Here is a 16,679-nt window from a genome sequence, read left to right on the forward strand (position 1 = left end):
TCACATGCAATATCTTAGTGATGTCACTTTATTATGATGTTGGTATTTTCGTATTACTAAGGTTGGTAGTAGGGTAACTGTTACAAATTGCTCTCGGCTGTTGGGCACTTCTTGTTGGGGCAGTAGAAAGTATCGGACGTGCTGGCTGCTGGTCACCCGACTGCCCAATTGTTTTAAATCATTTAATGTTACTTGTATATAGTTGTCATTATAGTGAAATAATTGAATATATATATTGTAAAAAGGCATTTATTTTCTCAAAATTGATTCCTTTAGAATTCTTTCGCTTCGGAAACAAATGGCGCTCTGAGAGAGAAGAAGCGGCGCAAGAAACTCTCCCAGCATTCTATTTTTGCGCTCTTTTCAATAAAAATATACAATACTGTACAGTCATTTCTATCGCTATAAAATAATCACAATCTAGTCCCAGGCTGTCCGATCATTTAGATATTCAGCAGTAGAGTAATAGGATATACAACAGAGCCATTTTTTTTATAAAACGTTTAAATTTATTTATAGATAATGCCTGAACAGTGGCTGGGACTTTATTATAGAAGTGTATACATTTACCCTTAAAGCCATTATGTATCTTATGAAGCCTACTAGAATTAGTTACAAGAAATCCCTTATTTCTAGTGTTATAATAATGAAAATCACTATTCAGAGCAAAAAGGTATTCAAGTGGTTCCTAAAAAAGAATTAATTATTATATATTCCGTATATTCTCTATTCTTGTAGTCTTTCATAAGAGATTTGAGGTACTTTTGTCTTTTTTTGTCTTTATATCGCGTATATTACTTTTCTATACAGTAAAATTTATAATAGGAAAAGATGGATGTGAGCACTTGAAGAAAAATATAGATTAAATATTATATTTTGTCGAAAGATGTTTAGGTAACTTTGTCGAAATTCATATTAATGTACACGGGCAACTTTAGTGTGCACTTCGTAGGAATTCTGCCCCTCACCTTCAACCCTGCGCGGTGCTCCTCAATTTTACCCAAGTACCGACAGCATATTTAGGCGTAATTAAATTTATGAATACTTGTTTTATTTGTCAAGATTGGAAGTTGTTTTTAGTTTGTTACAAACATTTTTTACTAAAATACTACTAAACTAAGTGATCAGAGTCCGATCCGTATCCGTGAAAACACGGCTACAATAATGGCAAACATTCCCAGAATTCATGGTTTTCGATCTATTTTTTACTTCAAATCGGAAAATTATGATTTCCGATGATAGGAAATCCCTTTGTTGGACGTATTTTTATTGCTGCTATGATTTCTACAGTCAAATACGGCACAATAAGGCATATTTGTATTTTTTAAAGGTAATTATTAGAGATGAAACGGATATCCGGTAACTATCCGGTATCCGGCCTATCCGGCGGCCTTAATACTATCCGGCCGAATACCGGATAACTACCTACTGTTCGGCCGGATAGACATCAGGCCGAATTAAAAAAACTGTATAAAAAATATATTTTTAAGTAATTATTTGCTTTATTTAGTTAGTTTTAGTATCACTAAAGAAACATAATTAGTTTGAGTTGTAAATTTTTAATCAGACCGTAGTAAATGAATGTAATAGAAAAAAATTAATTAATTAGTAGGTACTCATACTGCACTAAAGGCAAATTATGGTGGATAAATACTAATTTCTCTGCATTGAGAGGTAGCAAGCGGTTTCGCTTCTCTCAACCGAATCTAACCGAGTCTATTCGATCGTTCGCGCGCCGCCTAGGCAAGTCTGTGTTTGTGTGTGCGATACACCAAACGGCTAAGTTCCGCCAGATATCCGGCGGCCGGATATTCGGCTATTCGGCCACATGGTTGGCCGAATATCCGGTATCCGGCCAAACTGCTATCCGTTTCATCTCTAGTAATTATGCGTCACTTGACATCAAATGACTGGTCTCACTTGAGCCTCGAGTAGGTACATTTGTACACAATAGTGGCGACAGGGTAAGCCCACATGCCACTTCCACTAGTTTTTTCTGCTCCGTGTTTCCAGAACCTTCCAGGTGTTAATATTCGGTATCACAAACATTATTCTAACTTCAAAATTATTCATCGTAAAAAGACGATAAAGCAACCAATATTTAGTTTGTTTCGAGATAAGGCCGCGTAGTAATTCATCAAAATGTCCAGAGACTGATGTCAGGTTAGACTGTAGACATTTTTAACTATAATGTTTTCTTTGTAAGTACACAAGCTGCTGCCCGCGACTTTTTCCGAGTGGGAACTATAAAGTAGCATAAATACAATTGCGTTTCCAAGATTGGTATATATACAGAAAACAATTCACCATCTGGATGTGTGGCGTTCCTCCACAGTGCGGTTTTCAAGGGTCTTTCTTCAACGCACAACAAAGCTGTGGAGTTTCCGGCACGATACGACATGGGTACACCTTCCTTAAAGGCCAGCATCGCTCCTGTGATGTTGTTGTCCTCTGGTGTTGCAAGAGAATGTGGGCGGCGGTAATCACTTAAAGCTATCACGCTCGTTTGTCCTCCTTTTCCATAAAAAAAAGACAAACGGATAAACCGTAGAACATACAGAAATTCTATATAAGTACCATTTTGAAAGCCTTTTTATATTATGTTAATTTTCATTCCAAAAGTCATATAATATAGAAAAATTAAGTTTTTTAGCAGAAAAAAAAATAAAAAAAATAGGTAACTAGCTGTTAAAAAAATCTATACTTACGTTCAATATGTACAGCTACAATTTAAAATAAGTAGGTATATCGTGTTTTTCTTGTTAAGTAGGTATATATGTATATATTACCAGAAACAAATCTTTATCATACGAAAAACTATTCGTAACTAAAAATTGAGAAATGGTCATGAATGGATCAAATTTTATTTACTTAGTCCAAGTATTTTATATTGCTGTATGACAAAGATAGACTAGTAATTAAAAGTGAAGCTCTAATGGATAACCTTGTGCAATGTCACTTATCCATCAATAGTACTAACAGAACATCAAGGTCATGCCTCCTTTAAATAACTCTGTAACGTAGATGTGGACTGTATATTCTAGTCATGGATGGGTCAAGTAATTCATATTACACATATTGTTATGTATACTTTAGTTATTTCCATAGTATTATGTCCTATAGCAGGGGTGCTCAAGCTTGAACTGCGGGCGATCTACCTCAAAATTGTTAGACTACGATCGCTCGGCTCTGAGAGGCTTCAAGTATGTGTGATGATGGATTGTCGTCTAGGTAGAGTGTCACGATGACATAGATATTAGTTTTGCACAAAATATGCATTTTTTTAGTCAAGGTAAGTGTAGGTCTGCTCTTAAATCTCAGTGAAAAAACTCATAATTATTATTCAAAATTGCGAGTTTATTGGTTCTTACAAAACAAACGCATTCTAAAGTTCTAAGCTTAACTAAAGGGTGACTTTGGATGTTGAAGCGTGACACTGCGTGCCATGAGCATACTTTTCATAAATAAATATTTTTATTCAAAATAGGATGTGACATCACTTATTGAAGTTAAAAAAAACTACCACCCATTCCAAAATGAATGCCTCAGGCCTGAGAAGAATGGGCGCAAAAAACTCAGCGGACTTTATTTTTTTATCAAAAAATATGTTTACAAAGTAATATTGTACAATAAAACTTATTATTTAATAGCCTTAAGGCGCTCGCTCCATTCTATAGAAAATGATAGCTGTGGTATCATTAAGAAAGTCATTTATGTTATAGTAACCTTTACCACACAAACGTTTTCTAACAATTCTTTTGAATGAAGTTATACTTTTGTTTTGAACATTTTCTGGGATCTTGTTGTAAACGCATATACATCGCCCCACAAATGACTTATTAACTCGACTTAGCCGAGTAGTACGCATTATAAGCTTATGTCTGTTCCTGGTGTTAACATTATGGTTAAGACAGTTTCTAGAAAATTCACTTATGTGCATATGAACAACTGCCTTGTTAATGCATTGAGCTTTGACGCGAGTTTACCAGACGTAGTAGTTGCGCTGGCCAGCGATCCTATATCTGAGGATTGTTTTCGATTTATTTTTTTTGAATTGGAAAATACATTATTGCCGAGTTGTGTGGTAAATAAGTATCCAAAAAAGGAAATTACCTACATATTAATAGAAATCAGTCTGATTTATTTTTGTTTCCTTAATTTAAAGTAAATATTCGATAAATTTTATGACTAACTCGCTATTGACAGTAAGAAATCGGTGCTCTTGAAACTGCGGCCATGCAAGATTTGCGAGCATAATCTTAACATATAAAAATTACGTGACACGTTGTTTGTCCTCGATGGACTCCTAAACTAATGAACGGATTTTAATGGGGATTACTTCATGGAGTGCAGTTTGGTCCAACTTGAGAGATAGGATAGTTTTTATTTCGATTTGGGACCCATAATTATTTTCAATATTTTAATAGAGAAAATTAATTGACCTACGCTTTGACAACTTTCTGATGTGAATCAATTTCATTATAAGAATAGATAGAGCATATTTTATGAAATAATTCTTGATGTTATGCAATATTATTGACAAATTCATAAAAAAACTGTTTTTAATTTGTTATGTACAGAACAACGTCTGTCGGGTCAGCTAGTTATTAATAAGCATTGCTATTGTTTGCTATGTACGTTTGCAACGCTCAGGATATTGAGTATTGGTGTGCAGTAATGGTGTGTAAAATGACGACAATACGAATAAATTAAGAATTCCATTTCATGTATTTTGTTTGTAAAAATGTCCATATATTTTATTATTAAAAAACAATAGTTTAGTTTCCGAAGCGGTAGTAGAATCTAGTATAATAGAAATGACATCAAAAAGAATTCTAAAGGAATCAATTTTGTGTAAATAAATGCCTTTTTAACCGACTTCAAAAAAGGTGGAGGTTCTCAATTCGTCGTTATGTTTTTTATGTTTGTTACCTGTTTAGTGATGGGATTGTAATAACGCGTAAATATGGTGTATTTCTTGTACTTATACCTAACTCTGGGAACTTTTCCACAACCTGCAGCTATACCAATATAAATATAACATTCACCCGCAAGGAATTAGCGCTTACAATATTTCATTTTATATGGATTTGTATGGTCCATAACATACACAAATATCACTTGCCTTATCTCTCTCTCTCTCTGCCTGAGCGTAATTGTTTAAGTGAAACTTATTAAGATGTGTTATATTAAAGTGGTGGTTAAATTTACTTGATGTCACAAAAAAAATGAATCGTTACAAGTTTTCCTACTAACGGCCGTTTTCAATAACCTATCTACCCTTAGTTTAACTTACGGATACATTGCTGTCACCGTTTAATGACAAGATATTATCTATCCATAGTTATGTCCAATATAGTTATAGTCAAATGCTATCTGACAATAGGTTATTGAAATGTAAGTAAGCGTAAAAGGATAGATTTGTTTACCTCTTGTAAGTTAAACTAAGGATAGATAGGTTATTGAAAACGGCCGTAAGACAATCAACGTTAGACACTCGGTAACTTATTAATTCCAATAAAAATAGAGGGCTTTTTGAAAGAAATTGACGCGTGCCCCGCTCTTGATTACTGCGGCACAGCTGGTTAGTCCACCACACATCACAAGCGGCGCCGTTCACGAGCATGACGAAAAGACCTAACATCGCTTCTCTCGTCATATTTTAGGGAAGGTAACGCCAACGCGAGCAATGCCATTTCACGACTAGTTGACGTGCCACGGGAGTTCAAATCAAATAACAGAAATATTCATTATTCATAAGAATGATATGTATATAAAAATATGATTAAGATTACAAATACTATTGGTAGGTATATTGCTTCTTTAATTAGTCCGTGTGCTGAATTCTTAACTTGTAGGCATTCTTCGTGTCTGTGAACTTTTCCATTGTATCGTTAAACCAGTCATGCGATAATACTATCTTCCGATTTATCAACACGATGTTGCTAGGCGTACTGTAAACTTAGATCATTTATACGCCTAGATAGACTGTGACAGCTGTGAAAACGTCGAAAAAAATTGAGATTGACAGTAAACCTCTATTTTGAGCAATGCACGCACACTAACACAAAGTGTTATACAAATCCCGAGTGTAAGATGTAGCTGGTCACGCACATTAAAGTAATATACTTGGCCTGTTTTCATCGGTTGTCTAGCAGCAGCAGGCTCTTCCTAGGCGAATAATTTATCTTAGACTGTAAAGTTGAAAAGCACTAGATTTCTGTCCAATTTTTATTAATTGTGTTAACTTAATGATATTGAAATTAAAGAGCCTTATAATTTTTACATTTTTACATAGATGTATTTATATAATATTATTTTTTTTTTATTTTGGAAAGAAATAGTGTAATTTATATGTTGCAGAGTCTCAGTATTATAATTCTACCGACATTATTTAAAAAAATGATTATTATTTTATTGGTAACTTAAATTGTGATTGTATGTTCACTAATAAGTAAATAAGAGTTACTTATATAATACTAGCTGACCCTACAGACGTTGTTCTGTACATAATAATAAACAAAATATTGTTTTTTATGAATTTGTCAATAATTTTTTATAGCATCAATTTTTTCTTAAGGCGACACTTAATGCCGGCGACCTTGAGCGATATGAGTTCACGGCTCCTATGTAACAAAGAAAATATTTTCAAAATTCTTGGGTCGAAAATGTAACATTTTAACAGGCGCAAACTGCTTAATTGCTTACTATCCACATTATACTACTAGCTGACCCGGCAAACGTTGTTTTGCCATATAAAGTATAATTCATGCGATAGTTTTATAAATAATAAAATATTGCCTATTGTCAATAGTTTTTGCAGCGCACGCAAAAATAGGTTTTCGATTTTACACCTTGTGTTACAAAATAGCAATCTTATTACGGATCCCTAATTTTGAAAAAAAAACATAGCCTATAGCCTTCCTCGATAAATGGACTACCCAACACTGAAAGAATCATTCAAATCGGACCAATAGTACTAGAGATTAGCGCGTTCAAACAAACAAACAAACAAACACTGCAGCTTTATAATATTAGTATAGACTAATCTGAATAAATGTACCTACATAAAAAAGTAAAATCTATAAGAACAACTTTTATGATAGTAGTATACTAAACAAATGCATGATGCCGAGAAAAAACTTGTTTAACTGCAAACCAAACTGGTAGTTCATAATAGCTTTCGAGTGCCAACTTTAACCAACAATAAGCATTAGCAACTTACAAGTAAGACTAAAGGGTATGTGTAATAGGATAAAGTAGTGTTCATAGCTCCAAATCCTATATTTTCACCACAAAACTTGTCTAAAAACACCTTGTTTACATGTTTTCTGTTTACCCGTCGCCTTAACGTATACCCTTTTGTTGTTATAATGAAATTGTTTCACAGCAGAACTGTCACACCGTCAAAACAAATATTGGAAATAAAAATAATTATGAATCTCAAATCGAAATAAAAACTATCCTATCTCTTAAGTTGGACTAAACTGCACTCCATGAAGTAATTCCCATTCAAATCCGTTCATTAGTTTAGGAGTCCATCGCGGACAAACAACGTGTCACGCAATTTATATATATTAAGATGTGATAAGCACATTGGTGTGCTAAATATTGTAGTTATTGTGCAATACTTAATTGCGCAATGTTATTGTAATTTTAAACAATTTTAAACTTGGAATGAAATTACGACTACATACATTTAATGCAGTACATAATATTATGTAGGACGGGTTGGTGATTTAAACGCAGATGATACAATTGAAATATCTGTATTTTACAGTTTCCACTAATAATTTCAATAATCACCGACTCATTCACAATTTAGGTAGAGTTTTCGATAAGAATTCACAATAAGTATATAATAGGTAATGCATGCTAGAAAATTCAAATTTCTAAGTAATATTATTTTAATAGGTGTAGCAATAACCATTTACAATTAAGTACATTTAAGGAGGTAAATTTATAATTAATCAATAAATTCACCACCAATAACCACCTTCGCACGACACGCCACAAATTAGGATATCATCCCCACCATCTGGATGTGTGGTGGTCCTCCACAGTGCGGTTTTCAAGGAGCTTTCTTCCACGTACTACAGAGCTGTGGAATGAGCTTCCTTGTGCGGTGTTTCCGGGACGATACGACATGGGTACCTTCAAAAAAAGCGCGTACACCTTCCTTAAAGGCCGGCAACGCTCTTGTGATTCCTCTGGTGTTGCAAGAGAATGTGGGCGGCGGTGACCCGTACGCTCGTTTGTCCTTCTATTCCATAAAAAAAAATATTACCCTTTTCTATCTCGTATTTGTACACACACACATAAGAAATATACATGTTAGTAGAGTTGTCTTCAAACATGAGAAACCAAAAAAAGTGTCAGGAAGAGTGTTATTTATTATCTTATTGTAGATTCAAGATTTGTCTCCTTTTTAGGGCTGTGTACCTCTAAGAAATAGCAACCCTCTATCATTTTTTCTTGTCCGTTTGTCATGGCGCCTGTTCTCAGATATTATGTGGGGAGAATAACGTCTGTTCCCAATATACTATATACAGATAGAGATAAATTACTATCTTCTACTGTCAGTAATTAGCAGTGAATAATCTGAAGCTGACCCAATATACCCGATAAGTCATTCTTATCGCCTTATATTGGGACGCGTGATTGAAATTTTCATACAAACTTCTATCGCTGGTAAGTTATATTCTGTCGTCCCATTGACAGACAGCGTGTACGGATTAGGTTAGTTACCGTCGATAAGTTTATTGGGACAGAAAAGTCAACGATAATAATAATAATAAAATTATGTATTAATATTGCCTTGAACTTAATTCAAGTATACAATATCAGCTTATTACAAACATACATTAAGCCAAAAGGGAGTAGGCTCAGCTTACTCTGCTTGAAATAATATTTTCATGCAGCACTGGTTTTCAGCCATTCCCATCTCCCTAAGGTGTAAGGTGGGATACATAGTAAAGAGGGCAAACTAATAACGATTAAAATGCAGATCTAAACCTTTTCTAAATATATCAACCTCTGTATAAATTATGAGTGTATTCGTGAGTGTGAGTGTGTGTGTGTTGTATAAATATATGAGTGTGTGTCAATGTGTCAGTTTAAATGTAATAGGAAACGAGTTTCAAATGTTATGGTTAAATCATGAAAAATATTTATTTAAGGGACGTTCTTTCCATACACAATAGTTGAAATTTTCAGCTTCCTGTTGTTTTTTTAACAATGCCATTTTATATTTACCCTTAAACTGATCTATATTTTTTATCATTCTAAAATCCGTTCATTAGTTTAGGAGTCCATCGCGGACAAACAACGTGTCACGTTATTTATATATATTAAGATGTGATCACATTGGTGTGCTAACGATTTTTACGGTGTTACGATTTTTATCTCAAGTAAAAGATAGACCGAATATTGGGAACCTTAAGTCATACTTCGAACGGTCGATGTGGGTATATTTTGAATCGCAATCCTAATCCTTAGATTGGCGAATCAAGATTAATATTTGAATAATATATTTTCTGATTTTGGCATTCCAATCAACGTGTCTTTTTGGTATTTTAAGCTTAGTATTTGTATCAATGTGAACAAGTACGCGTTTGAATGAAAGATTGGCATATTGAAATTGATGTCATAAAATCTGGATTCTAAATAATCTTAAATTAGAGATGGGATTCTGAAAGCGCTCGTAAGTCAACCCAATCTAAAGATACGGCTATTGAAACCGTATTATTTAACACGAATTGAAACCTTATATCTTAATTGAAGAATTACATCTTGAAGGGTATTTGCCATCGTTTGATCTCGAATCACAACTAAAGGACAGATATATAATATGGTCGGGAAAGAGTATTTCGAATTTTATATCAAAACTCAAGACATTTTTGTTCACTGATTATTAACATTTGATTACAATAACAATTTATGTGCTATTTTGCTATCTTAGCTAGGTAGTGACATCGGATGTTGGGACTTTTTATAAAGAAAAACATGACAGGTAGTTTTGCGCGTCTTGGATGTTAATCTGACCGATGGAAATCTAAAGGTGTAATGGCACGGCTATATTATGGTGGATGCTTTAAAGTTTAACACCTCCTTAAACAGTGGCTAAACATGTGTTAGATAATGTGCCTGACGCCAGAAGCCTGACCGACCTTTCGAACGTTCTCGTCATACGTGATCCTCTTTTCATCATCATCTCTTATCAACAAAACGGTTCGGTTTCATTGTAATAAAGAATCACACATGAGTATTGAGTTCATTAGATTTATTTCCGTGTGCCCATGTGGCACTCAAGTATTGAGTTTGTGTACCTGGCTTTTATAAGAATGACCAGAGTGCACTGGAGTCCATAAACGTAATATCTTTAAGGCTTGCATTTTTTTCATTTTTAAAATAAAATTTGCAAATAAATCCAGGTCTTCTTGAACTGCTTCACTAGATTCACTCATTTTACAGAAACAAAAACAAATGAAGAGCAGCTGGAAGAGGCCGACAAACGAACGTACGGGTCACCTAATGGTAAGTTATCACCGAAGCCCATAACCTCTTGAATGACTCGAGGTATGCCACGAACTTCGCCGGACTTTTAAAAATACGTGCTTTTTTGAAGAATTTTCAGTTTTATACATAAGTATTGTCACTGACCTCTTCTATATACCACTGGACTGGCGACTGTCAAAGTGGTATTGTGCCTATTTGATATTCGCCATTTTGGCGCTGTTGGCCATGTAGCGAGAGTCTGCGGTACTAAAACTAGTGATGACAACCTCAGCAAACATCGATAGATGGTGGAAAATTATTGACAAAAAAAAATTGTGTACTTTATTACGTTGATTCTTGAAGTATAACACGGAAAACGAACGGAGAACGAAATTAATTCAAAATGCAAAAATATTTCAGTGTATTGTACGTTCCTTCGCAGCAATTTCTAATAAACTTCAAAATTAGTTCTCTGGACGCTTGCGAGTGGCGCTTCAAATAGGCACAAAAAGTTTTGCTGTCAAACATATGGAACAGCCTGTCCAGTGGTATTTATACAGGTCAGTGAGTATTGTACTCTGTCATTGGTCGGGTCTTTTCGCATATACATACTATATATATATTAAAATCTCTTTGGTTGTACTATTTGTATCGGGTGGTTTTGATGACATTTTTTTAATGGATAACGTTTCTTTCGATTTCAAGTAAGAATGGCTCAAAACGATATAAAGAACCTAGCTTGTAAAATAGAAATATATTAATTTACCATAGGGAGTGATAATAACATAACATATTGGAACAACACTTACGTCATGAAGCTACATCAGTTCGCAAAGGGGTTTTGACATGGGGAGAAGAAGAATGATCATTCTGATTACAAATAGTTATGAAGAACAATTTCGGGTAAAGAACTTTAGGTGAGCCAATATGGACCTGTTTTAATTATTACTTGCTTACTCCGAACAGTGGCTTGATTTACATTCATTTATAGCAATAGCATTGATATTGTACAATATTTTATATATTTTTACTAGTTTCTTGAATGGCGTTCGGAGAGAGCAGAAGCAGTTCTGCTCTCTCCGAAGCTGTTGGGTGTCCTAACTGAAATCAAACAGTTTCGATAAAATTAATGCATTTATAATAAATGTTGGTAATTGGTTTGTTTGATATTGGCTTAAATCAATGACATTCTATACATATAGACAAATCATGTCATATAAAAAAAAACCAAACGGAAATACGACACTTGTCACAAATTACACTATAGTAAGCTTAGTCTGCTACAATAATACAATTGGTTTGGACATGTCGAGAGAATGAATGAAGAACGATTGACGAAGAAAGTGTATAAGGCCAGTGTGAATGAAAGTGTTGGAAGGGGTAGACCTAGGCGGACGTTTCAAGATCAAATCAGGTACGTCTTGAAAAAAGGCCAGGTCAAGAGTATCCTAAACCGAAGAGCATGTACGAAAGGAATAATGAAAGTGGACGAAGCGAAACAAGTATGTAAGGATCATAGCAAGTGGAAAGAAGTGGTCTCTGCCTACCCCTACGGGAAAGAGGCGTGATTTTATGTATGTATGTATGTTACAATATTCTTTGTCAATACGCAGCAATGTAAAACATTTATTCAGTTCAGTGTACGTATGTTGAACTTAGAAGCTGATTTGGACAGTGACAGTTGACACACGACCAAGGAGAAAAGTGTGCTTCCATTGTCTTTAAGCATACTTTTAATAATATTGACACACTCTTACACAAATTATCTTGCCTCAAAGGCATAGCCTTTACTATGTATAATATACTTACTTATACATACATAAATACAAATAAACATCCATGACTCGGAAACAAACATTCATATTCATCATATAAATGATTGCACCTACCGGGATTCGGACCCGGGACCTGTAGATCAATTGGCGACCCTGGCGTAGTAGGTGGCCCTGTCACCAACCACTGGGCTATAGGCTTTTGCCGTTCCGATATCAGACTGCGAATGATATGTCCTTAAATTTGTATAGAACGTCATTGGCTTACAGCAGTTTTCAATAACCTATCTATCCTTAGTTTAACTTACTAGAGGATAGACACATCTATCCTTTTACGCTTACTTACATATCAATAACCTATCGACAAATAGCATTGGACTATAACTAATAATATAACTATGGATAAATAAAATCTTGTCGAGAAAACAGCCGTTAAATGATCAAAATGAGAATAATGAACCGGGCGTATAATGCAGGAGGCCAAATGGGGCTACAGGCGAACCATGGGCGCAATGTTCGCGTACCACAAGCAGGCTGACCGAATGCTGATGTCCCACAATTACCAGGTGCAGCAGTGCGCGCACGCCGGACACGCCAGGGCGCAGTCGAGGATGTCCCTCATACAGTGCATCAGGTGAGCATTGCTGCGGCGGTGAGTACTATCTTATTATACACACACATACTCACGCCATGTTCCCGTCGGGGTTGGCAAAGATAATAGAGCGCCACTTGCTTCTATCCTTACAAACCTCACGCGTTCTACATTCATTACTCTTTTCATACATGCTCGCCGGTTGCGGGTGCTTCAGACCTTTCCTTTTCTCAAAACGTCTCCAATTTTTGGTCGACGAATGTTCTACGGGATCTACTGCGACCGACTTGCCTAAACACACTTGCCTTATATATTGGATAAGTCATCTTCAAGTCTTTCAGAACAAAGCGCGATCCTATTACCGCATTCGAAATTATGTCAATCAGTCTTATCCCACACATACTACGCAGTGATCGCATCTTAACTGCGTTAATTCTGCTTTTATTCTTCTTCTGCCGTACCCAACTCTCCCTTCCGTATATTAACTTGGCGATAAGCACTCCATTATGGACAGCCATTCGCGCCTCTTTTGGCACAGGCTGGCCGTTCATAAAGGCATACAGCGCTTCATTCACACAGTTTCCCGCAGTCACTCTCCTTTCAATATCTCCTTCATATCTTTCGTCTCTTGTAAACATGCTACCCTTGTATGCTGTGTTATTATTAAATAAAATAAGCCAATTTGTTATTTGTTAAATGATCTAACTCACTGCGAATAAATAAATTTAATTTGTACCAAAATTAGGCCTGATTTTACCATTGAAGTAGAACGTGATTACTAAACTTACGCCTGTAAATGAGTTTACAGATTCCATTCTGACTTCACCAACACAAACTAAACACATTTATAGTCTAAATGAAATAGAAACATTGACATTTAACACTTTTGATTTCGTTCATACTTATCGATGACAGTTTTGACAGATATTTGATATTATATTCTATTGTTTATGACATGTAAACTCTGTTTACGCCAACACGCTCATAAGGTATTGGTGAAATTGCTTTGTTTTTAATCAATTTGAAGCCTGGCATTTGAACTCGTGTACATTTCTCGAATATCGCCTGATGATTATTACATGTGTATTTATCGCTATAATAGTATCTTTATAGAATTAGAATTAAGAGCACGCTCTATCAATCAGTACATTGAATTCATCTTAATCTACGAAAGGCTTTTAGGACAATGTAGTATGAGATTGTTGATAACAAATAAAGTAATGTATAGTTTTAAGCTGGCAACTGAACCGTATCTCGTGTGACACTAATTCATTATAAAACGAAAATAAATACGGCATTTGTACATAATATACTGCATACTCTCTTCTATAGATAATGAAGAAGTGCGTTACTTAATTATAGCTTTGTTGTCTCTATGGACAAATACTATGTAATTAAAGCCTATTGTATTAAAAGTGTAGCTATCGTTCGTAACATTTTGAATAAAAATTTACAAACATTTATTAATGCCATCATTTGTGGCCAAAAATGTCGTCTTATATTTTTGGCACAAATAAAAATTGTATATTATATAATCTGAGAGGGATATCACTTAAAATTAAGTTGGATGTGTACTTATGTATGCACGCAAGAAGTTATACTTCTTTGACCTAGCGAATCAAAAATCATTAAAATGATTTATTCCTCGTGCTCTTCTACGTTTTTAGAAAGAACAATTTTGTACAAAACTTGCAAAGACGGCTTTGACAGTTAATATTTTAATAATGATTACGGCTGTATGGGCTTGAACCCTTTGCCTGTCCTAATAATGGACGAAAAAACTAATAAAAAAATAACGAATGATGCAAACGTCACAAAATTTTAGGAACTAAGTTCACCCTGTTACTTTTGACAAGTTGTTTAGATTTGAAAGACCGACAAACTCAAGACAATTTCAATTATTGGGGTCGAGCAGACTGTCAACTTTAACGAAGATCGCTTAGTCCCAACCAGAGAATTAAAAAAGTATACCATGATCTATGAACGATACGCTTTCGGACGGTTAGTTACCGTAACGGTTATATTACTTGTGTTCCGGAGGGGCTTATTCGAAACCTGAATAGTTAATTAATTTCGGCACAAATTAAATATAATAAAAATTTTGCGTGACGGTAAAATAGGATAAGAACGGACTGACAAACACTGAAAGGCCCTGCTATGCTGATAATGATGCAATAGATCCATTTTATTGAGCTACGTATAACAATTGTAATTTGGTCTGGGAGTTTCGAAACAATGTTTCTCCCTATGCCCCTTTACGAACTGATGTAGCTTCATAAAGTTTACTAAGTGTCGTTGCAATATGTTATGTTATTGACATATCTATTCTATTTAAATCTTTTTGTATAGAAAGCGAAATGAAGACTTAAATTCATACTATTTCGAATGAATTAAGAAATGCAATGTTGTGATCATCCGTAATAACCATCAGTGTAGATATTTATGTCTGAATATCATTTACCCGTATCTTGAAATTGTTCGTGCAGTCCAGTGAATTGATTTCCTAATTTTACAGAAACAGTTAAAATTTAACTGTTCAACGAACTACAGGCGTTCATAAGGACTATGCGATGATACCTCCCATGTTCCCACGTTTTTCAAATATAGGGTATGTTCCGATATGCATTGCACAGTACTATCACTGTAGAAAAATTCGTTCCGTTGTGGACTGCCAGTATACTGCCGCAGTACCCTAGGGAAATATATGACGTCATAAATCGCCGCCATATTCTACTGTGAGCACTGGCGATTTCGAGGTAAGGTACTCGCAGTACTTAGATCACGTGATCAGTAAAATTCAGTTGTTTGGCGCCACTGTGTCGGACGTGCGGGGAACACTTCTCTTAGCCGCATGGCACCTTGTACGACGGACGAATGTTTAATATACAGTTTATCAGTACATGCTTTTTTCTTATCTAGCCCTTTAAATTGTGACAAGTTGGTTATTAATTACTATGTACAAGGCATTGAAGAGCCCAAAAAGTAGTTTTTTTTAACTACTCTTTATTTCTTTTTCCAATTTGTTGTCTCAGGTAAACTCTGCCGTCAATCCAGTCCTACATGATTGTGATAGTTTATCTTAGAATTGCGCAAGTTGTTATCAAACAAGCGCAGTGTTGTGTTGTCATTTTGCGTGGATGTGGGCCGCCGCTGCGCCGGTCGGCTAAATATAGACAAACTTGTATCGTTGGCGCACAAACGACGGCCATCTTTGCTTGTTATTCGTTTTAACGCTGTTTTAACTGCTGCTTATGTTATATTCGTGTTATGAATTTGCTCAGTTTTTTCATCCGTCGTTTTCTTTTTTGATTCGTTGTCATAACTACTATGGTCTGTACCTGGTACATTTTACTCTTTTGTATTTGCACTAAAGTAGTCATTTTGACAAGCAAGAATTACGCAATGCCAACTAGGTAACTACTTTAATAAACACAAACTAAATGTATTCCAATGGAATAACTTTTTCTGTGTTATTAATAAACGCGAAGTAAAGTTATTCCAAATTTAAAACTTTTTGTCTTTATCTTACCTTTGTCACTACTGAATATGACAGTGCGAAATAATTTTAAACTTGAAGTAACTTTACACTACGTTTATTAATAACACGGTTTCGGGTTTAGTTTCAATCTACTATATACAAACGCCATTCAGAACATTTTTTTTATGGAAAAGGGGGACAAATGAGCGTACAGGTCACCTGATGTTAAGGCGAAGAGTAAGCAGAAAACACGCTAACATGGTATTTTTAGACAAGTTTTGTGGTGAAAGTATAGCATTTCGAGCTATGAACACTATTTAATCCTGTTACACACATCCTT

General features: G+C 35.0%; 1 protein-coding gene across 4 annotated transcripts in view; it reads left to right on the top strand.

Moving 5' to 3' along the window:
* Positions 1-16,679, top strand: part of LOC126965984 (mitochondrial carrier protein Rim2) — a 56,110-nt gene that overhangs the window by 9,714 nt on the left and 29,717 nt on the right. The window contains exons 3-4 of one of the 4 annotated variants that reach the window (XM_050809841.1): positions 10,474-10,536; positions 12,746-12,903. In XM_050809841.1, coding sequence (XP_050665798.1) covers positions 10,474-10,536; positions 12,746-12,903 — 221 coding nt within the window. The remainder of the gene's footprint in view (positions 1-10,473; positions 10,537-12,745; positions 12,904-16,679) is intronic. The other 3 variants (XM_050809843.1, XM_050809842.1, XM_050809844.1) reach the window with 3 other exon arrangements.

This window comes from Leptidea sinapis, chromosome 9, assembly GCF_905404315.1.
Source record: "Leptidea sinapis chromosome 9, ilLepSina1.1, whole genome shotgun sequence".
Taxonomy (NCBI): domain Eukaryota; kingdom Metazoa; phylum Arthropoda; class Insecta; order Lepidoptera; family Pieridae; genus Leptidea; species Leptidea sinapis.